The sequence below is a fragment of the Takifugu flavidus genome, chromosome 22, assembly GCF_003711565.1.
Source record: "Takifugu flavidus isolate HTHZ2018 chromosome 22, ASM371156v2, whole genome shotgun sequence".
Lineage (NCBI taxonomy): Eukaryota > Metazoa > Chordata > Actinopteri > Tetraodontiformes > Tetraodontidae > Takifugu > Takifugu flavidus.
In genome coordinates this window covers 2,470,810-2,489,370 of record NC_079541.1, presented here as the reverse complement: position 1 = coordinate 2,489,370, position 18,561 = coordinate 2,470,810, and the positions used below count along the sequence as shown (strand labels likewise).

The 18,561-nt window shown below is 48.0% G+C and overlaps 1 protein-coding gene and 1 long non-coding RNA gene across 2 annotated transcripts in view; one reads left to right on the top strand and one right to left on the bottom strand.

The window, feature by feature from the left end:
• The window catches only part of LOC130519266 (uncharacterized), a 39,152-nt gene extending 25,635 nt beyond the window's left edge, over positions 1 to 13,517 (top strand). The window contains exons 2-3 of the long non-coding RNA XR_008948273.1: positions 12,431 to 12,497; positions 12,613 to 13,517. This is a non-coding gene — a long non-coding RNA (uncharacterized LOC130519266). The remainder of the gene's footprint in view (positions 1 to 12,430; positions 12,498 to 12,612) is intronic.
• Positions 1,666 to 14,835, bottom strand: LOC130519265 (leucine-rich repeat neuronal protein 3). Its single transcript, XM_057022539.1, has 2 exons — positions 14,480 to 14,835; positions 1,666 to 5,373 (listed from the first exon to the last, which is right to left on the bottom strand). Exon 2 carries the CDS (start codon positions 5,262 to 5,264, stop codon positions 2,877 to 2,879), a length of 2,388 nt encoding a protein of 795 aa, XP_056878519.1. The 5' UTR covers positions 5,265 to 5,373; positions 14,480 to 14,835; the 3' UTR covers positions 1,666 to 2,876.
• Between the last annotated feature and the right edge of the window lie 3,726 nt (positions 14,836 to 18,561).

The following is an 18,561-nucleotide window of genomic DNA, read 5'->3' as shown; positions in this document are numbered from 1 at the left end:
TTTGAAATTGAACCAAGAAATAACCGTAGTTTCGAAGATGTCAGCTTCTGCGGTACCATCATACAAAAATCATTTTTAACGTATTTATTGAGTGACTGATAATGATTTGAATGGCAAATAAACATAATTATCGCCATTAATTGTTGACAGAAAGTCTTCAATGCAGAGGAGCTTTTCTTCAATCGTAGGCGGCCTCCAACATCTGCCTGAGCTGGAATAACTCCAGCAGAGAGAACGTGGGGAAAAAAGAGATTGTGGAAATGCTTAATATCGAGACAGACAGCGGGAGAAATGAGTTCCCGAATAACGTTCAGCTTATTCATTCAAGTATGTAATCAAATCAGGAGGGGGAAAAACACGAACAATATGGCTAATATCCACAAGCTGCTTTAATCTTAGAAGAGCAGGTTTGGTCGCTGAACTCATATCTTTTCCTTTTTTTGAATGTCATGCCGTGTTTCTCTGCAGCGAGGCCAAAGCTGCGACATTTCTAGCTATGAAAGGTTGCACAAATTTCTGCTTTGGTGTGCTCATCTCGCTACAGTTCATGGGTGCTGGCCTATGCTCTGCTCATTTTTCTCTTCTCTTGACCTCATTCCCAGCCCCCATGACACTGTGCATGAATTATGAGGTTGAGCTCCTGTCACTGACCGGGACTAGAGGTTCTCTAGAGCAAAAGTACATGGCTGAGCTCTTTCTTTGGTGCGAATTGAAACCTCTGCATAACGTGTAATTAAGATTCTGTCGGGCATACTTTGTAATGATACAAGAAATTCATTCTGTGTGAAATGCTGCTCTGGTTTCAGCCTAGCTTGTTAGCAAAAACAATGCATGCAATACAAAAAAGTAGTCCCTATTTTCTCCCACAGGCCCGTGAGGTGGATAAATGACTGCACTGGAGAGGGGCGACCTTGTACGTACCTACAGATGTTCCTCAGTATGGGAGTGCGTGCGTGTATATTCAGCTTCGTTGGCGGCTGTATTTGCAGTGAAGCAGCCTGACCTGAGCGTTACCTGAGGAGCGCGCCGCATCATATTTTAGCTCCCTTTGTCTTTGACAGATAGCCCGCCTCTAAAAGCCTCTGTCCCCGGCGCTGAAGGCTGGCCTGATGTATGAGCGGCAGTCCCCGTTTGATAAATCCAAGACGTCACTCGCCCCCTGACAACTATTCATCACTCTTGGCTTTCTCATTTGAAATGTTCTGTGCCAGATAATTCTCAGAGACAAATACAATACGACTCCGGTGCTCCGTCTCTCCCCGCGTCGGCTAGCTGTTCTTTTTAATCACCCTGTCGCAGGAATGCAGTGTCACCGTTGCTATAGCAATACAGGACTATATCCAGACCGAGTGAAGGACGAACATGTTCTTAATGAGCCGACTAATGAGTTCTGTTCATTTGTTGCTGTTTTTTTAAATCCCCCTTCTTCTCGGGGTCAGTACAACCACACAACCATTTAGCCAGCAACTTCTTTGTTCGTCCTTGGCCTGGCTTTGTTCTACCATCAGTGTTGCAGGTGAAATAATCATGGAAAACCTTATTCCGCATGACCCCAAAGGAGGATGACAACAAAAAACCAATATACAAACTGTAGCTTTGCATTTTGGTTTAAAATACCTAAATGCTAATGCTAATGAGGGAAAACCAAAGGACAAAGGTAGGCCATTGTTTTTAAAAGAAACAATTACGTTTATTTTTTCATAGCACTTTTTTTTTAATTAGTCTGTTGTGCCCATTGATCACATATAATACAGTTAATATAAAAATGGCTTTTCGACTTGACAACCAAAGCAACAACGAAATGTTTCCTTAAAACATGGATGTTAAAAATACTGAGAAAGGATCCTCACTAAAAGTCCTGGAGAGTAGCGCGTGATAGCATGGCCTTGTGTCACTGTGGCTGACGCGTTTCTTCGGGTTCCTCCTTCTCCTCCCACCGCCGCACGTAGTTCTTGTTGTAGGCACTTACCAGGCGTGACGGGCCGTGTTGCCGAGGAGGGGACGTGTCGGTCGCCCCGCTTTTGATCGACCCACTGCATTAGTTTCAATCCCGATGAGTTTGCTTCTTTGTCGCCACTGTGATGAGAACTACGCCGCATGAACAGCCATTTGGCAAATGGCTCTCTAGACACTCATTTTGTAGCTGAATTTCATTAAGCTTAATGTGACGTTGTAATCAAAAGTTGTCTGTTCCTTGCCTTAATTTAAAACCCATTAAAACTGCTCAGATATAGAGATATTGTCATTACATCAACATAATAGAATATATAACAATATATCCATGAAAAATCAAGAATCCATTTTTAAATATAAAAGAGGGGGTAGTGGGGGGGTATCTCATCAAAAGGTTTACACCATAGTCACTGTTGTCATCTACTCTACTAAATCTCTCTTCCCAATATAAACAGGTGTTATTACTGGAGCGCTAACTCGTCTATGAAGGTTCTGACAAAGCACAGACGGTATTGCTTGGGACCACACGGACAGTTCCACAACTCTGAATACATTTAACAGTCAATTACAAGAGAGTTGACCATCAGCGCTTTCTTGTCACCGCCGGCAATTCTGGATGTGACTGAAATATATCTCGTTTTTTTGCAGTAAATGCCCCCGTCACTGTTGATGTTGGCTTGAGTTGATGTAATTGTTACAAAGCCACCACATCAGCTAGGATTGAAACTGGGGAAACTGGTACAGCTGTCCATTATACACTGTGTCCTCCCAGTCAGATAATATATATTTTGGCCATTGTCTCTGAGCCCAGGGGTCGAGCAGTGGGTATGCCTTTGAAAAAGTCTTTGAAATCCATTCCCCCCAGCCCAGGGCCCTGTCCAGTCAGTATAGTCGATGTGTAGAGCCCTGTAGAGCCGGGCTCCTTAAAATGCATTGTCAGACACATTTATGACTGTGGCATTTACTTCCACTCCACTCGGCAGGCCCTTGCCTGAAAGCCACAGCTTTGTAAAGAAAGGAGACTGCATACCAGTGGTTTCCAGTGGTGCCAGTGACGCTTTGGATTCGGATTTCCTTATATCCCCATAAAGGTGTCGGTTCCTCAGGGACATATAAATAAGCAGACAGGCCACTGAAATCACTGCCAAGAGCACACCAAAGATGGTGATTACTGCCGCATCCCATTTTTCCATGTCCTTGGCTGCCAGCTCTAATCCCTTCGTGGTGACATTGACACATTTGGTTTCATGACTGTAGTGAATACTGCGCACATCTACACATATTTTGTATTGAGTGGCGGTGCTGAGATGGCTGATGTTGTAAACCTGAACATCAGAGGGAACTCTGGTGGTAAATGCGGTGGTGGGGTGGTTTACACCTGACACCGTGTACCATTTGATACTGGGAGCCAGTGTGCTGGGGCCGGCCTTCCAAGAAACTAGGATGGACTTTGCCTCCACCGACTTGATCTGAACCTTAAGAGAGCCGTCTGTGGGTTGGGGAAAATAACCGTTCACCTCCACCGAAACCGATTTGAGATCGGCTCCGACCAAATTGTGGGCGACACAAGTGTAAAGACCTGCCTCCTTTTCCGTGATGTCATAGATGTCGAATGTTCCCTCTGGATGCATGTAAAACTTGTCAGATACCGTATTGGGAAGAACCCTAGATCCAGCTGGAGTGACCCAGTAGATTTCAGGCTCAGGTTCTGCAAAGGCCCGGCAGTGGAGTGACACCGAGCTGCCATTCCTTGCTTTAATATGCCCAGGCATGCTTTCGGGAGAAATGAGTGGCAGACAAATTTCCATCATCTCCCTGAAGTGCACCTGTCGGACATGTTGGCCCTCGTACTCGGGAGGCTCTACGCAGTACAGCGAGTCGGGCTCCATGAAGCGAATGTTGGTCTTGTTCATGTTCATCCAGCGGACTACACAGTCACAGCGGATGGGATTACTGTGAAGGCTAACCTCTCTAAGATTTGGAAGGGACTCGACAGTAATCCTGTGGAGGGCGCTGAGCGCATTGCCGTTGAGCATTAAGGTTTCGAGATGCGGTAGTTTGTAGAAAGCATTAGGGTGGATGTAGGAGAGCTTAGGGTTGTTGGTGGCTTCTATTTTTGTCAACTCGGGGAGGTTGTTCATGGCAAAACTGTCGATGGAAACTAGATCTGGCATGCTATTAATCCCAAGTTCTTTAAGATGGAGCATGTCTACAAAGTCCCCCCTCTGTAACCTTGTGATTGGGTTTTTATTTAGATCCAAAAACTTCAGGTTTCTTGCATTTTTGAGGGCGGAATGGGGTACCTCAGGGAACGTATTATCATAGAATGAGATGCTCTCTAATTTATCGAGGCCAGTCAGCGCAGCGTCAGGAAGCTGAGACAAATTCATCCTGGTGAGAACAAGGCTGCGGAGATTACTGAGTGGTTGGAAGTTCATATCCTCGATAGAAATAACAGGATTTTCACCAATCATAAGGATCTCCAGGTTGGAGATGGGTTCAAACCACTCCTTTTTGATGACCTTCAGCTTGTTGGAATTGAGATGCAGCCGCAGAAGATTGCTCAGACCCTGGAACGCTCTTGGGGAAATGGAGGAGATTAGGTTGTGATTCATGTAGAGCTCCTGAAGGTTAGCAACGTCGACAAGACATCGGTCGGGCAATTCTCGTATCCAGTTTTCCTCCAAATGAAGGGAGAGTAGCTGAGGCAGGTTCCCCAGATGGACATCATTGGTAGAGGATAAGTTGTTCTGCGATAAATCGATCTCTGTGATGTTGGCCAGGTAATCCAGTGGTTGGTCGATCTTCGGGATATTGTTTGTTTGCAGTAATAAAACCTGTGTACCCAGAGGTAATTTTTCTGGTAGGCTGAAGAGTCCTACATCATTGCAGTCAACCGTCTGTGCCTCAACATACACCGAGCTGGGTGAAAACCAGGGTCTGACCTCACATACACAGAGCTTCGGGCAATCAGGCCTCTCCTCTGTAGTCACAACAAAAGAGGCCACGGCAAGGCCAAGAAAGAGATCCACAAATGACACGTCCTTCATATTGGACTGATTCCCTCCAGATAGAAATTGGTCCTTGTAAATCAAATGGTTTGGAGCTGTTAACTTCACAAAAAATGATTCATTTGCTGCAGCTACCGAGGCGATTGACTCACCACCCCTTCCGCCACCAGCTGCAGAAGGGCTCACTTTTTTTTCCTCACTATCTCGCTGAGTAGACGCCCTTGGACGCGATGACCAATCGCTCAAATCTGTCTGGCGGTGTCCCGTTCGGGGGCGGGGTATGTTACAGGGCTCGAGCATAAAGGACAGTGTCTCACAGAATTAGGTATCCACAAAAAAAAGAGAATCTCCTCGTCCTTGTTGGCGGTCGTTACTAGCTTCCAGAGTCGTCAGCCCGATCCATTCCTTCCTGTGTTTGACAAACAAGACAGGGGGGAAAAAGGTGTGTAAGTATAATGTGGTAATGGAAGCACTCAGAGAATCTCATAACAGAAGGATTTGGTCATATTGACATTTGTTATAGGCACACTGATGCATGTTGACATTTATAGATGCTGCCTTCAAGACAAAGAAAGGGGATTTACATGTGCTTGACCTTCTAGACTTCATTTGGGGGTCTATCGCATTCAATCCTGATGTTCGCGGTGTGGTGCTATTATTGGTTAAAGAGAAGGCTCTATTAAGATTCTTAAATGGCACACATCCCAGGGCTTAAGAATTATCCTTCAGGGCAAGCCTCTTAAAGACACTGGGATATGGCAGTCACTATAGCAACAAGTACACACGCAGCCAATCACAGAGCTCCACAGCGAGGAAGTGCATGGAAACTAACGTTTAACACAGTGTCTGTTTGCTCAAACGCACAGCAGCCGACCAGCGGGAAGATGCAAATACGTAAGAGCGCCGGAATAATTAATTCCTGTGCAAACAGCAAACGTGCATTCAAAAGCAAAATGCAGGTCAGGCAGTTGAACAGGGGCTAAACAGTATTTGTATGTTTAGGGACGTTGTGTTTGTCCGCAAACAAGATTATGCAAAACCTGCGGAATAAAATAAATGTTCCTTTTAAAGGATAATTTTAAGGCTATTTCCCCCTTTATTTTGACATTAAGGGTTTCCAGAGACAACAAGGTTAGAATAAAGTCCAAAGTTTTTGTTTTTTTTAACCTATATTTGGTAGCATGTGAATAGACGTAGAAATGTTCTATAAATTGCCTGCTCTGAAAGGCGACAGGCCACAGATTGAAGGAAAATAACAACTGGCCCGATACTTCGCATCTTTTGAGCCGTCATATTTCTCACGTAGCCATTGTCTGCCGCCGCAGCTGAAGTGCACCGTGTAATTTGTCGGAACTGCCTCTTACAGAACAGATGGGTTTGATGGTGCTTGTGATATTTTTGGGGCCCAACAAAAGCGCGCCACATCGGGGGGAGGTATCAAGAGAGAGACGGGGGATGAAATGGAAAGAATCATGGTGGAGGTGGGGGGGCATATGATGGCAGCTGAAAGAGCGAAACACAAGAAAAAATGGATTCATTTCATCACACATGTTGTTTCCACATCGGTGGCTGTGTGTTTGTACGGGTGTGTCTGTGTTTTTTGTGGGTGGGGGGCTCAAAATAAAAATAAAATGAACCTTCTGAAGGCAGAAAAAGTGCAGTTTGCCTGGCTAAGGGGCAAAAAGCTCCTTTAGGCTTTTACTTTCTTTTGGTGGGGGGAGGCAGCGGGTGATATTATTTTAAAACAAAGTTCCATAAAGCGGCATCGAGAAACGCAGGTCTTATCTCATGTTGGGCTCTGGCTCTCTTCTGTGGTAATGAGCGCTGAAATGTGGTCACTTCTTCTTAGCTTAATAACTCCTGTTTGTTTTACCAATAATGCTAATTGGGTCACCAGGGACACATTTTTGGGGGTTAGTTTGTCTAGCGCTGCCACTTTTGGAGGCAGAAATAAAATCTGCAAAGGGAGAATGGTGTAACAACCGCAGTGCCGGTAACAAGGGGTGAGAAGCACAGAGAGGATTTGTCTTCATCTTGATGTCTGTCGTCCCATATTGATGAGAATACGGGGGGAGATTAGGACGGCTTTAGTGGACGATTTGCAAAGTGGCGTGGCCAGAAACCGCGGTGCTTTTTCCCTGATAATTAAATGCCGACTCAATTTTGCTAATGATAATCCCAACATCATATTTTCAGCCTGTTCTTGGCCACTACTCTGTGTTCCAACGCAACCCGGTGACGGCAAAATCCACTGCAGTTATTTGCTTGATTTGAAGTCGTCGCCCTACAAATTTATACTCAATCAGTGCAAAAAGATGTTGGTGTATCCAGCCAATAATCCCTGGATAATCTGTTTACTTCTGCTGAATGGAAGACAAAAGAACCGATTCATCTTTAGTTGCAACTTAGCTACCATCAGTTTAACTGACTAAAAATGAATCAAACTGATGGTGTTCGTTGTGTGTGGAATATACAACAAAGACATGCTGATGGGAGGAAGAAAGATGGAGGAATAAGAGAGAAAAGAGGAGAGGAGGGGGGTTACTAAAAGGAACAGTGGCACATTGACTTCACGGCTAAAATTTAACGCTAAGGTTCCGGTAGGATCAATACCAACTCAAACACAAACCTTTTGGAAAGACCCGTCTTTTCTCATTCTGCCATCTACTGTATTTACGCTCCTTCCGGGGTTGTTGCAGGCTAAAGAACCCCAAAATGGAGAATTTACAGTGAACTATCTCAGTCACGTTTTGGGCCCTGAGTCCATGTTGAATAAGGAAGTGACTCTGGATGCTAAAAGGCTTTGTGGATTGATGCTACACCCTGCTAATTCAGTCAAAACTGGTGTTCACATACAGGCTATTAGCATTCTTTCTCTGCTATTCCTCTTTTTTGCTAAATACATTTCACTCTGGGACTCTGATAACTAAATAATGCACATCTCCTATTGTCACAGAAATCAAGCGATAAATATTCCACACAAATGTATGCTAATCAGGTTTGATTTACACTTTCCTAGATGTCAGCCGCGGAGCCGGCGAGTCGCTGCTGAGAGGAAGTCATTCTTGAGCAGGAAACTGACTGAATGGGAAGTGACATATTTTGTGGAAATGTGTCTGATGTGGTAAAATGTACCGAGTCTTCGGGCGCGCTCGCTGTCTGCGCGGAGTGTTCTTAAGTCGATGACTCGCTTACATAACGAAACACTGCGGGATGAAGACAGTCAAGGCGAGACGGTCGCGTAATAAAACTCTGAAAATGTTTTGACAGGACACAGACGAACATCCTCAGAGCTTCTTACGCCTAATGGAGAGATTTAATCACCTCACACCTCCATTAGAGGCGCTATAGAAACACCCCGACCTGCATCGTCCTGGATGAACCGTCCTCATCATCCACAGGCCGTTAAACAGCTAAATTACTCCTCTTCCTCAACTGTGTGGGGCCTGATGAGTTTTATTCTCGGGGACCTGCACCATGACTGCTGCGACTATTGAGTCCACGCAGAGCTTGTACTAACCTATTAGCAAGAGGTGCAGTCTTAAATCCCCCACCACACACACACACGTAAACACACGCAGGCACGCAGAGCTACAATGTGGAGCTAATTTCCCACAATCCGCCGCTCAGTCTCTGGTAATTGAGGTGGAGCGAGAGGGGAGGAGGAAACGCAGAGATCTGGAGGACGGAATGACTTGCCAGAAGAGAAACTTGTCAAAGTGTCAGCGGCGGTGTATTAACCTGTGGTGACCCCAGTCATAGCTGCGTAATGTTCAGCCTACCAACTCCACAAAGCAGAGGAATCAAAAAAGAATAACGCGGGGAAAAGGCGTAAGCCGACAAGGACTTTGGAGGATAATGTTATGTCGCATTTGGCTAGGTGTCACACAAAGAGGAACACAATTAGAATGGGTGGGACGAATCTAATTCAAAGGCAGATGCTCACAATCTGTGCCTGGAAAAGCCGAGAGAAAGCTACACAATCAACAGCTGGTGGTTTAACCTAGAGGGGCTGAAACTGGATGTCCGGGTTCCTAACGTTGAGCCGCGCTGACGCATTAGGCCCAAAGTTTGACATTTGCTTGTGGGAAGCCTTTTATAGGTCAGGCTAAGGTGTTCAGTCATGGAGCTAACGCGAGCTCCCATGTGTCACGAGAAGGAGGTGGGGGCAATCATTCAAGCTACGGTCTCCTAAGCACCTCCATTACAGTAGCAGGCTGACAGTTTTACCCACGGGGCTTTTCACTTTCACCGCCGTTAATCCTGACGGTGAACACTACAACTAACAGGCTCTTCTCATCAGCTTTGTCTCTCAGCAGCTCCAACTCTCGGGGAAAACATTAATTGCGTGGCCCAATGTTGCGCCAATACATCGGCGGCCATATCAAACCCTTCCGAGCTGCGCTTCTGTGTCGCCATGGGGCAGAAAGAGACACTGTGTTCACTTTTGCTATTCAATGAGCTCACATATAAATGAGATAATAACATAAAATCTGCTTAATTATTGACATTCCACCTTCGGATCTGTGGAGAGGTAACAGTGTCAACGCACCGCCATGAGGAGCTGGTATGTAGCTCGTCCTCGTTAGCCATGTTTCGCTCCTCATTACGATGACATTTGACTTTACAGCGATTTTGGAATTTCTACTTATTATAATGAAAATTGTTTGCAATTTTCCTCCGCAGGGATGCTTCTGGGTGGAGCGGTTCAGTGAGTTGTTGCGGTAAACAACTAGCTTAATCTTTGATTATTAAGAGAACACTAGCATTAGCATTTTTGCAGTGACACCTCGGCTGCAGGGAAAAGAAAGACATGACTTTTACGGATGTTACAAATTACAATCATTCTCTTAATTGTTTGCGTAAATAAGCAACGTGATTCACGATCACAAATCACAAAAAAAGGGAGAGGTGGCGAGCTGCGTTTCTCAGGTGGCGCTGCGGTCCGGAAATTGAAAACACAGCAATTAGGACACGACATCACAGAGGTGCCAAACACGGAAGAGTTTGCTCGTTAATCAAGTCTCACGATTAACCCGAAGTGGGACGAGGCTGCGCGAGAGGTTTAGTCGAGGTGAAAAGCTTTTCCACTCACATCTTGGCAACATCTTGCACTTATTTTCCCGCTGGGTCTCGTCCGTTCTACTAAAACTGGGTCTGATCCCAGACAGTAATGGCCCGAGTACAGTTTGATTAGAGACCAATGAGATATGACCATTTTAAATTAATGAACGGACACTGAACGGCCCGGCTGGATCTGCTAACTCGGGCAGACGTGACTCAAAGGTGACCGGGCCTGGGCCGGGTTGACGCGGGCGGCGGACGATGATTCCTGATATCCTGTGTGGTTCTGCAAAGGGCCACACAGGATCCCTAATAAGTCTTGATTTAGGTTTTCATTGGGGAGCGTCCCGGCCCTCGGGGCGATGATTAGGAGGCCTGCGCGGTTTAAGCAGTAGTAACAAGGCGCTCGACTGCCGTCTGATGAAAGGTAGACATTCGACTCACTGTGGTAAAACTGGGTGGAAGACATAAAGGTCAGTTGTAAGTGGAAAGTAGGGCAGAGCCGAATCGCCTCCTCTTCCAGGAGAATAGCCCGAGTATTGTAGAAATGATTCGCTGGGACTTTTGATCCACAAGTAATAACCCTCACAAGGCTTTTTCTTTACCCTTCACCACCCTCCTCTCCGGCTGGCTCGTTTCTTCATTTTCTCATTTGCTTTATCTCAGGATGGTACCACCCCCCGTATCTCTTTTAATAAACCTCGCGCGTTTTGCCACCGTAGAGTCCATATGGTCCTCATTTGCATCAGGATCCACCTGAGCACTCCAGACAGAAGGCATATCTTTTGGTCTTTGTAGACTTTCGGCTTCATTATTGGAGTCCTGCTGGTGTTGAACCCCGTGCTACACCTGTCTGCCGACTTTTTCTCGGTATCTCGTTGAGTGTATGCTAACATGCTCACATTGAGTCCCAAACTCTGCTCCTGGGTAGCTTTCTGGATGTGGCCGTCTCTGAATTGGTTCTCTCTTAGCAGATTAGCTACGCTGCTCCCTTTGTCTTATACTCTGCGTGCTTTTTCTTTTTTTTTTTACCTGACACGATCTCGCTGGGTCACTGGTACCAAATGTGGCGAATTCGCGTGCGGACTCGTCGGCGGAAACGCTGCCGGCCTTTGCTGGTGTGCGCTGATGCTGAAACAGCCCAACAAATCTTTGGGGATGGTGATGGAAAATTGCCCGGAAGACATTTTTGTGTTTGTTCCAGTCCCCCCACCACAGACACACTCAGGCGTAACTGTGCCATATCAGTGCAACAACTGTGGAGCTTTTTAGGCTTCCTTGATGCAAAATCGCCAATTTTGAGCTCTTTTAAAACTCTTCGGGCGGATGCAAACCACCAACCTCGGACAGACTTCCGAGATAAACTGAGTCGGTGGGTGGACCCGAAAGGCTTTTCCTGTCCCTCCCTCGGCCCCTCACCTCGGTGATTTATCACTATACGTTCCATAAGTAAGGGGGAGTCCATTAAAAGGAGGCCTCTGCATCCGTGCGTATGCATAATCAAGCCTGTTGGAAGTGCGCGTGTGGAAAACAGAGAACGGTCATGAATCAGCACCTAGTCCGATGTTAATGCAAAATCAATGTTGCAAATTAACCGCAGGAAACCCGTGTTCCTGGGTTCTCGGACCTTCCCCTGGCCAAGACATGCCCTTGGGCCCAGCGAGAGAGAACTCACATGCTGCGCTATCGAGCGGCATCGCCCGCCCGCCCACAGACGACAGGAGGGAGCGGCGGGAGTAAACCAAGCATCTCCCAGCACATTCGCATAATGCTTCCATAGTAGAAAGAGCGTGGCGAGGTTCTCGTGTCTGAATCCCACCGTGCCGCATCCATTAAAACCAACTCTGGGTGTTCGGCCCAACGTCGCGGCTGATAAGGTCAGCGTCCCCGCCTCGGCATAATTTTACCCAATCTTGACAAAAAATTAAATAAAAAATAGCATAAAGCTCGGCAGTTAGCTGCAGGCCAGGGTGATAAAAGGAGTGAGAAGTCTGTGTGTGTGTTTGGAGGAGGGGGGGGGGGGCACTGTATGAAAACCAGCAGCATATCCCTCAAAGTCAAAGCCAAATTGAATCTGCAGGTGCCAATGTGACATGTGCGCAGCGCCGAGATGCGGCTATCTATATTTATGTGAATAATGTGGTTGGTCAAAGGGCCACAGGCCTGCAGAGGATCCGTTCCTCCGGCAGACAGAATCAATCATTATATGCCACTGAGACGCATTTATTGCTCACTGCTCCTCTTTATTATGACTTCATCAAGGTTGGATGCGGGCCTGCGCCTGCCGTCTCCGCTCGGCCGACGCAGAAGAACGGGCGCGGAACTTTCTGAAAACCTCCGCTCCCACCGGAGGGTTCCGGAGGCTGCAATTGCCTTTTATATTTATGTGCATATTTCCGCAGGCATCATCTGCTGCTAGCGTACAAGAATGCGTGAGCCGCCGCGGCTTCCTCCGCACAAAGCCTCCACGTACGTATCAATCAGAATGGCGAGCAGGTGAACGGCGCCGCTCTCAGAGCGGCCATATGTCCCCGCCATCAAGAGCGGACTAATTAATCCTTTATTTGCTTTGACATTTATCCAGCATTCCTGCTTTTCGTCCCCCTACTGCGCCTCCCTGGAACGTCCGTGCGCACTGAAGCCGCGTGCCGGCTAAACAGCGAATATGTTAATGCAAAAAAATAAATGTCACTGATACAAAGGAAGTGTCGCATCCCGCTGTGACCTTTGATACGGACGGGGCGCGCGTAAATGCCAGGGACACTGCCATTAAGCCGCGCTCGCGTCCCTTTGTCTCTTTCCTTTGTATCATTTTCTGCAAGAGACCATCCACCTCACACGTGCCCCCCCCCCCCCCAAGCCTCACTTTTAATAGATCCCTGTTTGTTTAGGAACCCGACGCTATCAGGGGAGCCTCTGCTCGGCCACGCGGGTCAAGATCCGCCCGCGTTCGTTTGGGTTTGCCCCCCCCAGTCCTAGGTCGTCTCACTGAACTTCCACTTGGGCTCCACGCCGCTCGGCTGGCACCCACACATCCACTCACCTTGCAGTAACAAGCCAAAGAGAAATGAACGCCCACGCTGTGCTGCCGAGCCCTCACAAGGCCACTGCGGACGCGAGACCGTTTCCCTGCCAGCCCCCCCTCCGAATCATTCCCGCCTCTGCTTCCCAGATTCACACACAGATCAATAGGCAATTCGCAAAGCCACCAGGTTTAACTGTATGACTTAGTGTGGACATGTGAGGGAATCGATTTCTTGGGAACAAATACACCAAAATTAATAAACCAGCACATCGTGTTATCTGACTTTTTTTGGGGGGGGGGGGGGGGTGCAATGTAGAAGCTTCATTTTAAACATGTTTGTGAATTTGTTAATTTTCGTCCCTGACAAGTCGCCTTCGCCAATAATGGTCGATGTTCAGGGTGGAGAAAAAAAACCACCCCCCATGAGCCCGGGCTCGTCGGCGGGTCGTCGGCGGGCTGAGGGGTCCCTGGCCGCGCAGGGGGTCTTGCCGCGAGGCCGTGGCGACTCTCCTCTGGTACTTCAGCAAGCAGCTGCTTTTGGTGAGTCATTCACACGACAGAGGACATGAAAACACCTCCCCGTCCGTGCGCGGAAGGGAGCGATGAAAAGAGTGCACGGAGAAACGACAGCAGCGTGTCCTCCAATCTGCGCCTGTCAGTTAAAATGCCGGAGACGCGTTCATCAGTAATGGCTACATCTGCTGAGGTGACGCGCAGTGAAATGGGAGGCTGTGTGTGTGTGTGGGGGGGGGGGGGGGGGGGGGGGGATTAGTGAGAACCTTTCCTTTCTGTCCCTGGATGTGGGGGTGTTACGGACACAGGCAGGTGAGGCACCGATGGAGAAATCGGACAAATGAAGGTGGGAATGCGGGGTTTTTTCCCATTTTGGATTGTTTGTTGTTCCTCCGCGGTCGGACCGCCACACGCCGCACTTCCATAACGACTTCTGTGTTTTCAACAGGAAGGTTGAGCAGAGAGAGTGGGGCAGGGGGTGGGGGGGTGGCCACCATTCTGTGGATTTCTTGGAGACGTGTCTGCTGTGCGCGCGTTAAGCAGGACCGGGAGGGGGAAGGAGAAGGGAAGTGGAACTGCTAATTCTTAACTCCTCAAGCACCCACATGCAGATATCCGATATTTTATGGGGGGGTCTAGAAAGAACACATATCCGTGAATTCACTTTGGCAGGCGCGCGTCCTGCACAGTTGCGTCAAGTGCGGCGCCGACGCAAATCAGCAGCGCAATTATCCCAACATGTGAGCATTTCTGTAATTATAGGAGAGTGAATGGGAATCAGCCAAACACTGGGAGCCACAGACCTCTGAAAACAGGCGTTTTGCGTGAACTTGGAAGCCGCCTGGCGCAGACGCCACCGAGCCACATGCCTGGAATGCCAGAGATCTGCCCAAAGTAACGAGCATCAACTCACCAAATGAACGCGCGGGGCCGTGGAGGCTGCAGCCGAGGCTCTGTTGTCTATATTCCCATCAAGCGCGTCGCTCCGATGACGACGAGAGTCCCAGCGCGCAACATAAAGCCAGTCAACAGTATGTGGTCTTCTGCTTTTACGCAATTGGCGGACCAAAAAAAAAAATCACTTCAAGTGTCTCATCCACGGCAGAACATTTTCAAAGGAAACGAAGTCCAAGGTCTGGTTTGCGGCGGGATGCGTGCGTTCCCTGTGCCCTTCCCTTTTCCGTCTTCACCGCGGCTGTCGTGTGCGCATCTCTCCACCCGATCGAGTGGCAGGCGGACCACATAGATGCGCCGCCGTCTCCTCAGCAGTCATTAATATCCGAGCGGACTCCGACTCTCCAGAGAGCAGCCAATGGCGGCCGAGGAAGGAGCGAGAGCCTCGCAGCATCCGCGCTCTGATTGGCTGAGAGGAGCCGTCAGTCACACCCCCGCCCCGCCCCCCTCCGAAGCCTGCTCTCCTCTATGTCTTCTTCTGTTGGAGGTGAAGCACGCTGCAAAAAGTGTCCACACGCACGAGTCCTGAGCTCTGCCGCCATAACACACACACACACACACACGCACACACACACGCAGGAGTGTCAGAAGTAGATTTATAGGATGATATTGAGGCAGAGAGCAGCAAACATGCGTCATCATGGCTGTCTGGTCGTTGGCATCCTTGACAGGGTTGTATTTTATTCTGATTGGGAACAGTTCAGGAAATATTAGTATTGATCAGTGTGGTCTGAGGCGTTCAGGTAAATAGGACATGTTTTGTTTTTTAACTAGTCCAAAATGACCTTTGCTTATGGAAGTTAGGCGGAATCCTGATTACGTGACGACAGGATGCAGAGTTTCACCTCATTTGGTTGGAAACCATTAAAAGTTAAACAAATCCGAAGGCTCGTTCTTCAAAAATAGCACAAGTATTAAAAAGGGTTACCCGAAGGTTCATAAAACTCCAGCTTTGACAAAGGGGGAGTATTTCTACGCTGGTGGCGGAAGCCGCAAACCACAGTCAGGCCCTGAAACTGTATCATCATAATAACTGAATCATGCACAATGTTTAAGTTAAGTAGCATTTTAGCAACATGCGCCTTCAGCCAGCACAGGCATCAGCGCCCACATCACTGGAACGAGCAGCAGTTACATGTTTCCACTTTAATCCCTCCATTTATAACATTTATAACACAGCCAAGGGCCAGGAGGAACCTTGGCTCCAAGACATCCTTTTGGACACCTGTATCGGGGACCCTGGTGGCCAACTCGTGCAACTGCAACTCTTTAATTAGCTGTAAATAATGAGCTGGCGATGTCGAAAAGAGGGTTAAAGTTCTGGATCTAAAGATGTTTTCCTGGTGACCAACAGTCCTCCTCCTCCTCCTCCATCTTTCCACTTCAAATCCAAACTGTGGCCCCTCACCGAGAGCTGCATCCCGCATGTCAGCGCCTTTTTTTTTTTTTTAAAAAGGGACATTTTTTGCAGTGCGGAGGAAATGAGGAAGAAGGCACAGGCAGGGGAGAAAATGGATAGCTGTACCTATTAGCTCCAGAGCTCCGGTCTCAGATCCCCAGAGGATTTCTAACACAATGTTCTACAAACTGATGTTCTTGGAGGTCAGGCAGGGCTATCCGCAGCCTTGGAGAGCGAGGTGCGCCTCATCCGTCAGCCAAAAAGTGTTGCCATGCACAGACCGTGCACGCAGGGCTGGTTTAACTCCATCTGCATGTGATTAGACGGGATCTTCATGCAACCGTGTTGTGGCCAGGTTCTCCTTTGACTTTACTCGTTGAAAATTCCGGAGTTTTTAGCCTTCAGGAGTAGCAACAGAATGTTCTCCATCACTGCAAGTGCAGTTCCCTTGTTATATTTCTGCCTTGGTTGCATTTTTGTTGCCTGGGCTGACAGTTCTGTCTCGCAGCGGACGGAAAAGCACCTCGCTCCTCGTCGTAACAACCGCCCGCGTGGAGCGCGGCTCCGTCGGCCGACAGCGGGAAAAACCAGCAGGATGTTTTAATTCAGCGCGCGTCGCGGCGGCGAGGGGGAACAGGAGCTCGACTGTGAACGTTCTCATTTTCATCCTGTTTTGTTAGGATGTGCAATGATGTGGGTAAATGGGAGCACGGGTCGGACCACCTGCTCGGCGTTCCTGTGGCCTCGCCGCCGCGTGTCGCTCCTTTCATTCTGGAACATCTGTAGATGGTGCAGCTCAGGGTGTTTCCTCTCAAAGGCTCGGCTCTGCCTCCTTCATAGGTGAGCACACGTTCCCTGGAGACTTCAGGAATCTGAGGGCTTCCTCTGTTCCTTTCCCTTCTCTCCCAGTCCACCTCCATCTCCTCCCCTCATCAATTAGCTCCAACAGATGCTATCTGGCCAAGGGAGGTTCCAGGGTCAACTCTCTCTGGAAGTTCTCCTTTTGTCTATGGAATTTTACAAGAATTGTCATTTGAAAAGCCCATTTTCATTTCAAATCACCAAATAATGAGGCTTGGTCAGGTACGATAATTCCTCCGGAGTCATTTTTTCCACAATAAATCTCCATAACACAGGACACAGATGGTCTCCGCTCTTAGCCAGCTTGAGTAACGGGACATCATTTGCATCACAAGTGTGACACGCAGTGGTCACGAGGATTTAAACCCACTCTGACTCTCAATAGCTTGTGCAGGCCGTGGAGGGGTTTGGCATTGAGGTACAGTTGGAGGTCCTGGGTTTGGTTCTCCTCGGCTGTATCGACCTGCAACCTGTGCTTTGACTTGGGGTCAAAGTGGTTCAGGAAGTCCCTCCAAGAGCACAAGAAGTTGTGAATCTCCATCATCCAGACTGTGGTTAAACAGCTCCGTTAGCCGTTTCAGGAGTCTGACATCATCCATCTAGCGTCCCAGTGTTGGGAGTCCTCCTGGCTGCTCGCGCCATCTGTCTTCCACCAATTAAGATGACATGGAATGCTAGGGGGACGGGGAGGATCAGCTGACCCGTCACTGGTGCCCCCTCTCCAGCTGGTGTATGTCAGTGTTGCGTAACGCAGATGGAGGTCGGCGATGAGACGGTGAAAAGACTCGCTTGTGCATTTGCAAGATCCCGCCGCATTACGAGAAGATTAGATTAGCGGCGCTTTGCTGTTCGGACAAGCGAACCCTGTCTCATAAACGTGAAATAGAACTTTATCCCTTCTGGTGTTCTGCCTCTCTGCCAGGACCACGACCGTAAAATCGGCCCACATGTTGACAGGTTTATAGCTATTATTTACATGTTTGGAAACACAAACATGCTCACAGATGCCATTTTTTTGGTAATTAAAGCAAAACTTTTGACTGTAGGGCTAACGGTGAGCCTCTGGTTTAACCTCTGACCCCGTAGACCAACAGTATATGGATGAGGCACAAGCTTTGCTAGCACTAAAGATTGATGTTATGTTGCAGAATAAGACCAATCAAGGAGAATTCCACTGTTGGAACATTTGTAGAACCCCAGAAACCTTTTATTTGTGCTTGTATATTTATTCCTTCTCAACAGTTAATATTAGCCTGTTTTCATCGGTGCAGATTGCAGCATCGAGGACCCACTTCACGCTCCAATCAAAGCCAGAAACTCCGCTCCGCTACATCACTCTGCATCCAAAATGTTGGCGCTAAACCCCGCTGCGAGGGCTAATGCTGAACTTTTCACATCTACTCAAAAAGATTTAGAGAACAGCTCCACATTGGCTCCGGGTAGTTAAACTGGAATAAGTGCCCGCTTCGATCCACGGTAACGGTCTCCTCTTTTAGCCTGTGAGGCTGCGTTCCTCCTCACAGCTGAAACTGCAGGATTTTGAGGTTCCATCCACAACTTTTCTTCTTTCACAAGGTTTGCTAGGAGCAGTTAGCTCCAAAAAGGGACAAGATATGATTTGATCTTTTAAATAGAGGTGAAATAAGTCCCCGTAGTGCCGTCGTCCAAATGCTTTCTTTTCTTGTTTTGGAGACCTTGACCTCCTCACCACACACTTGGATTGTTAATTGGAGCCTGTGTAAACACACCTGCAGAGCATGCCTGCGTGTTTATGACAAAAT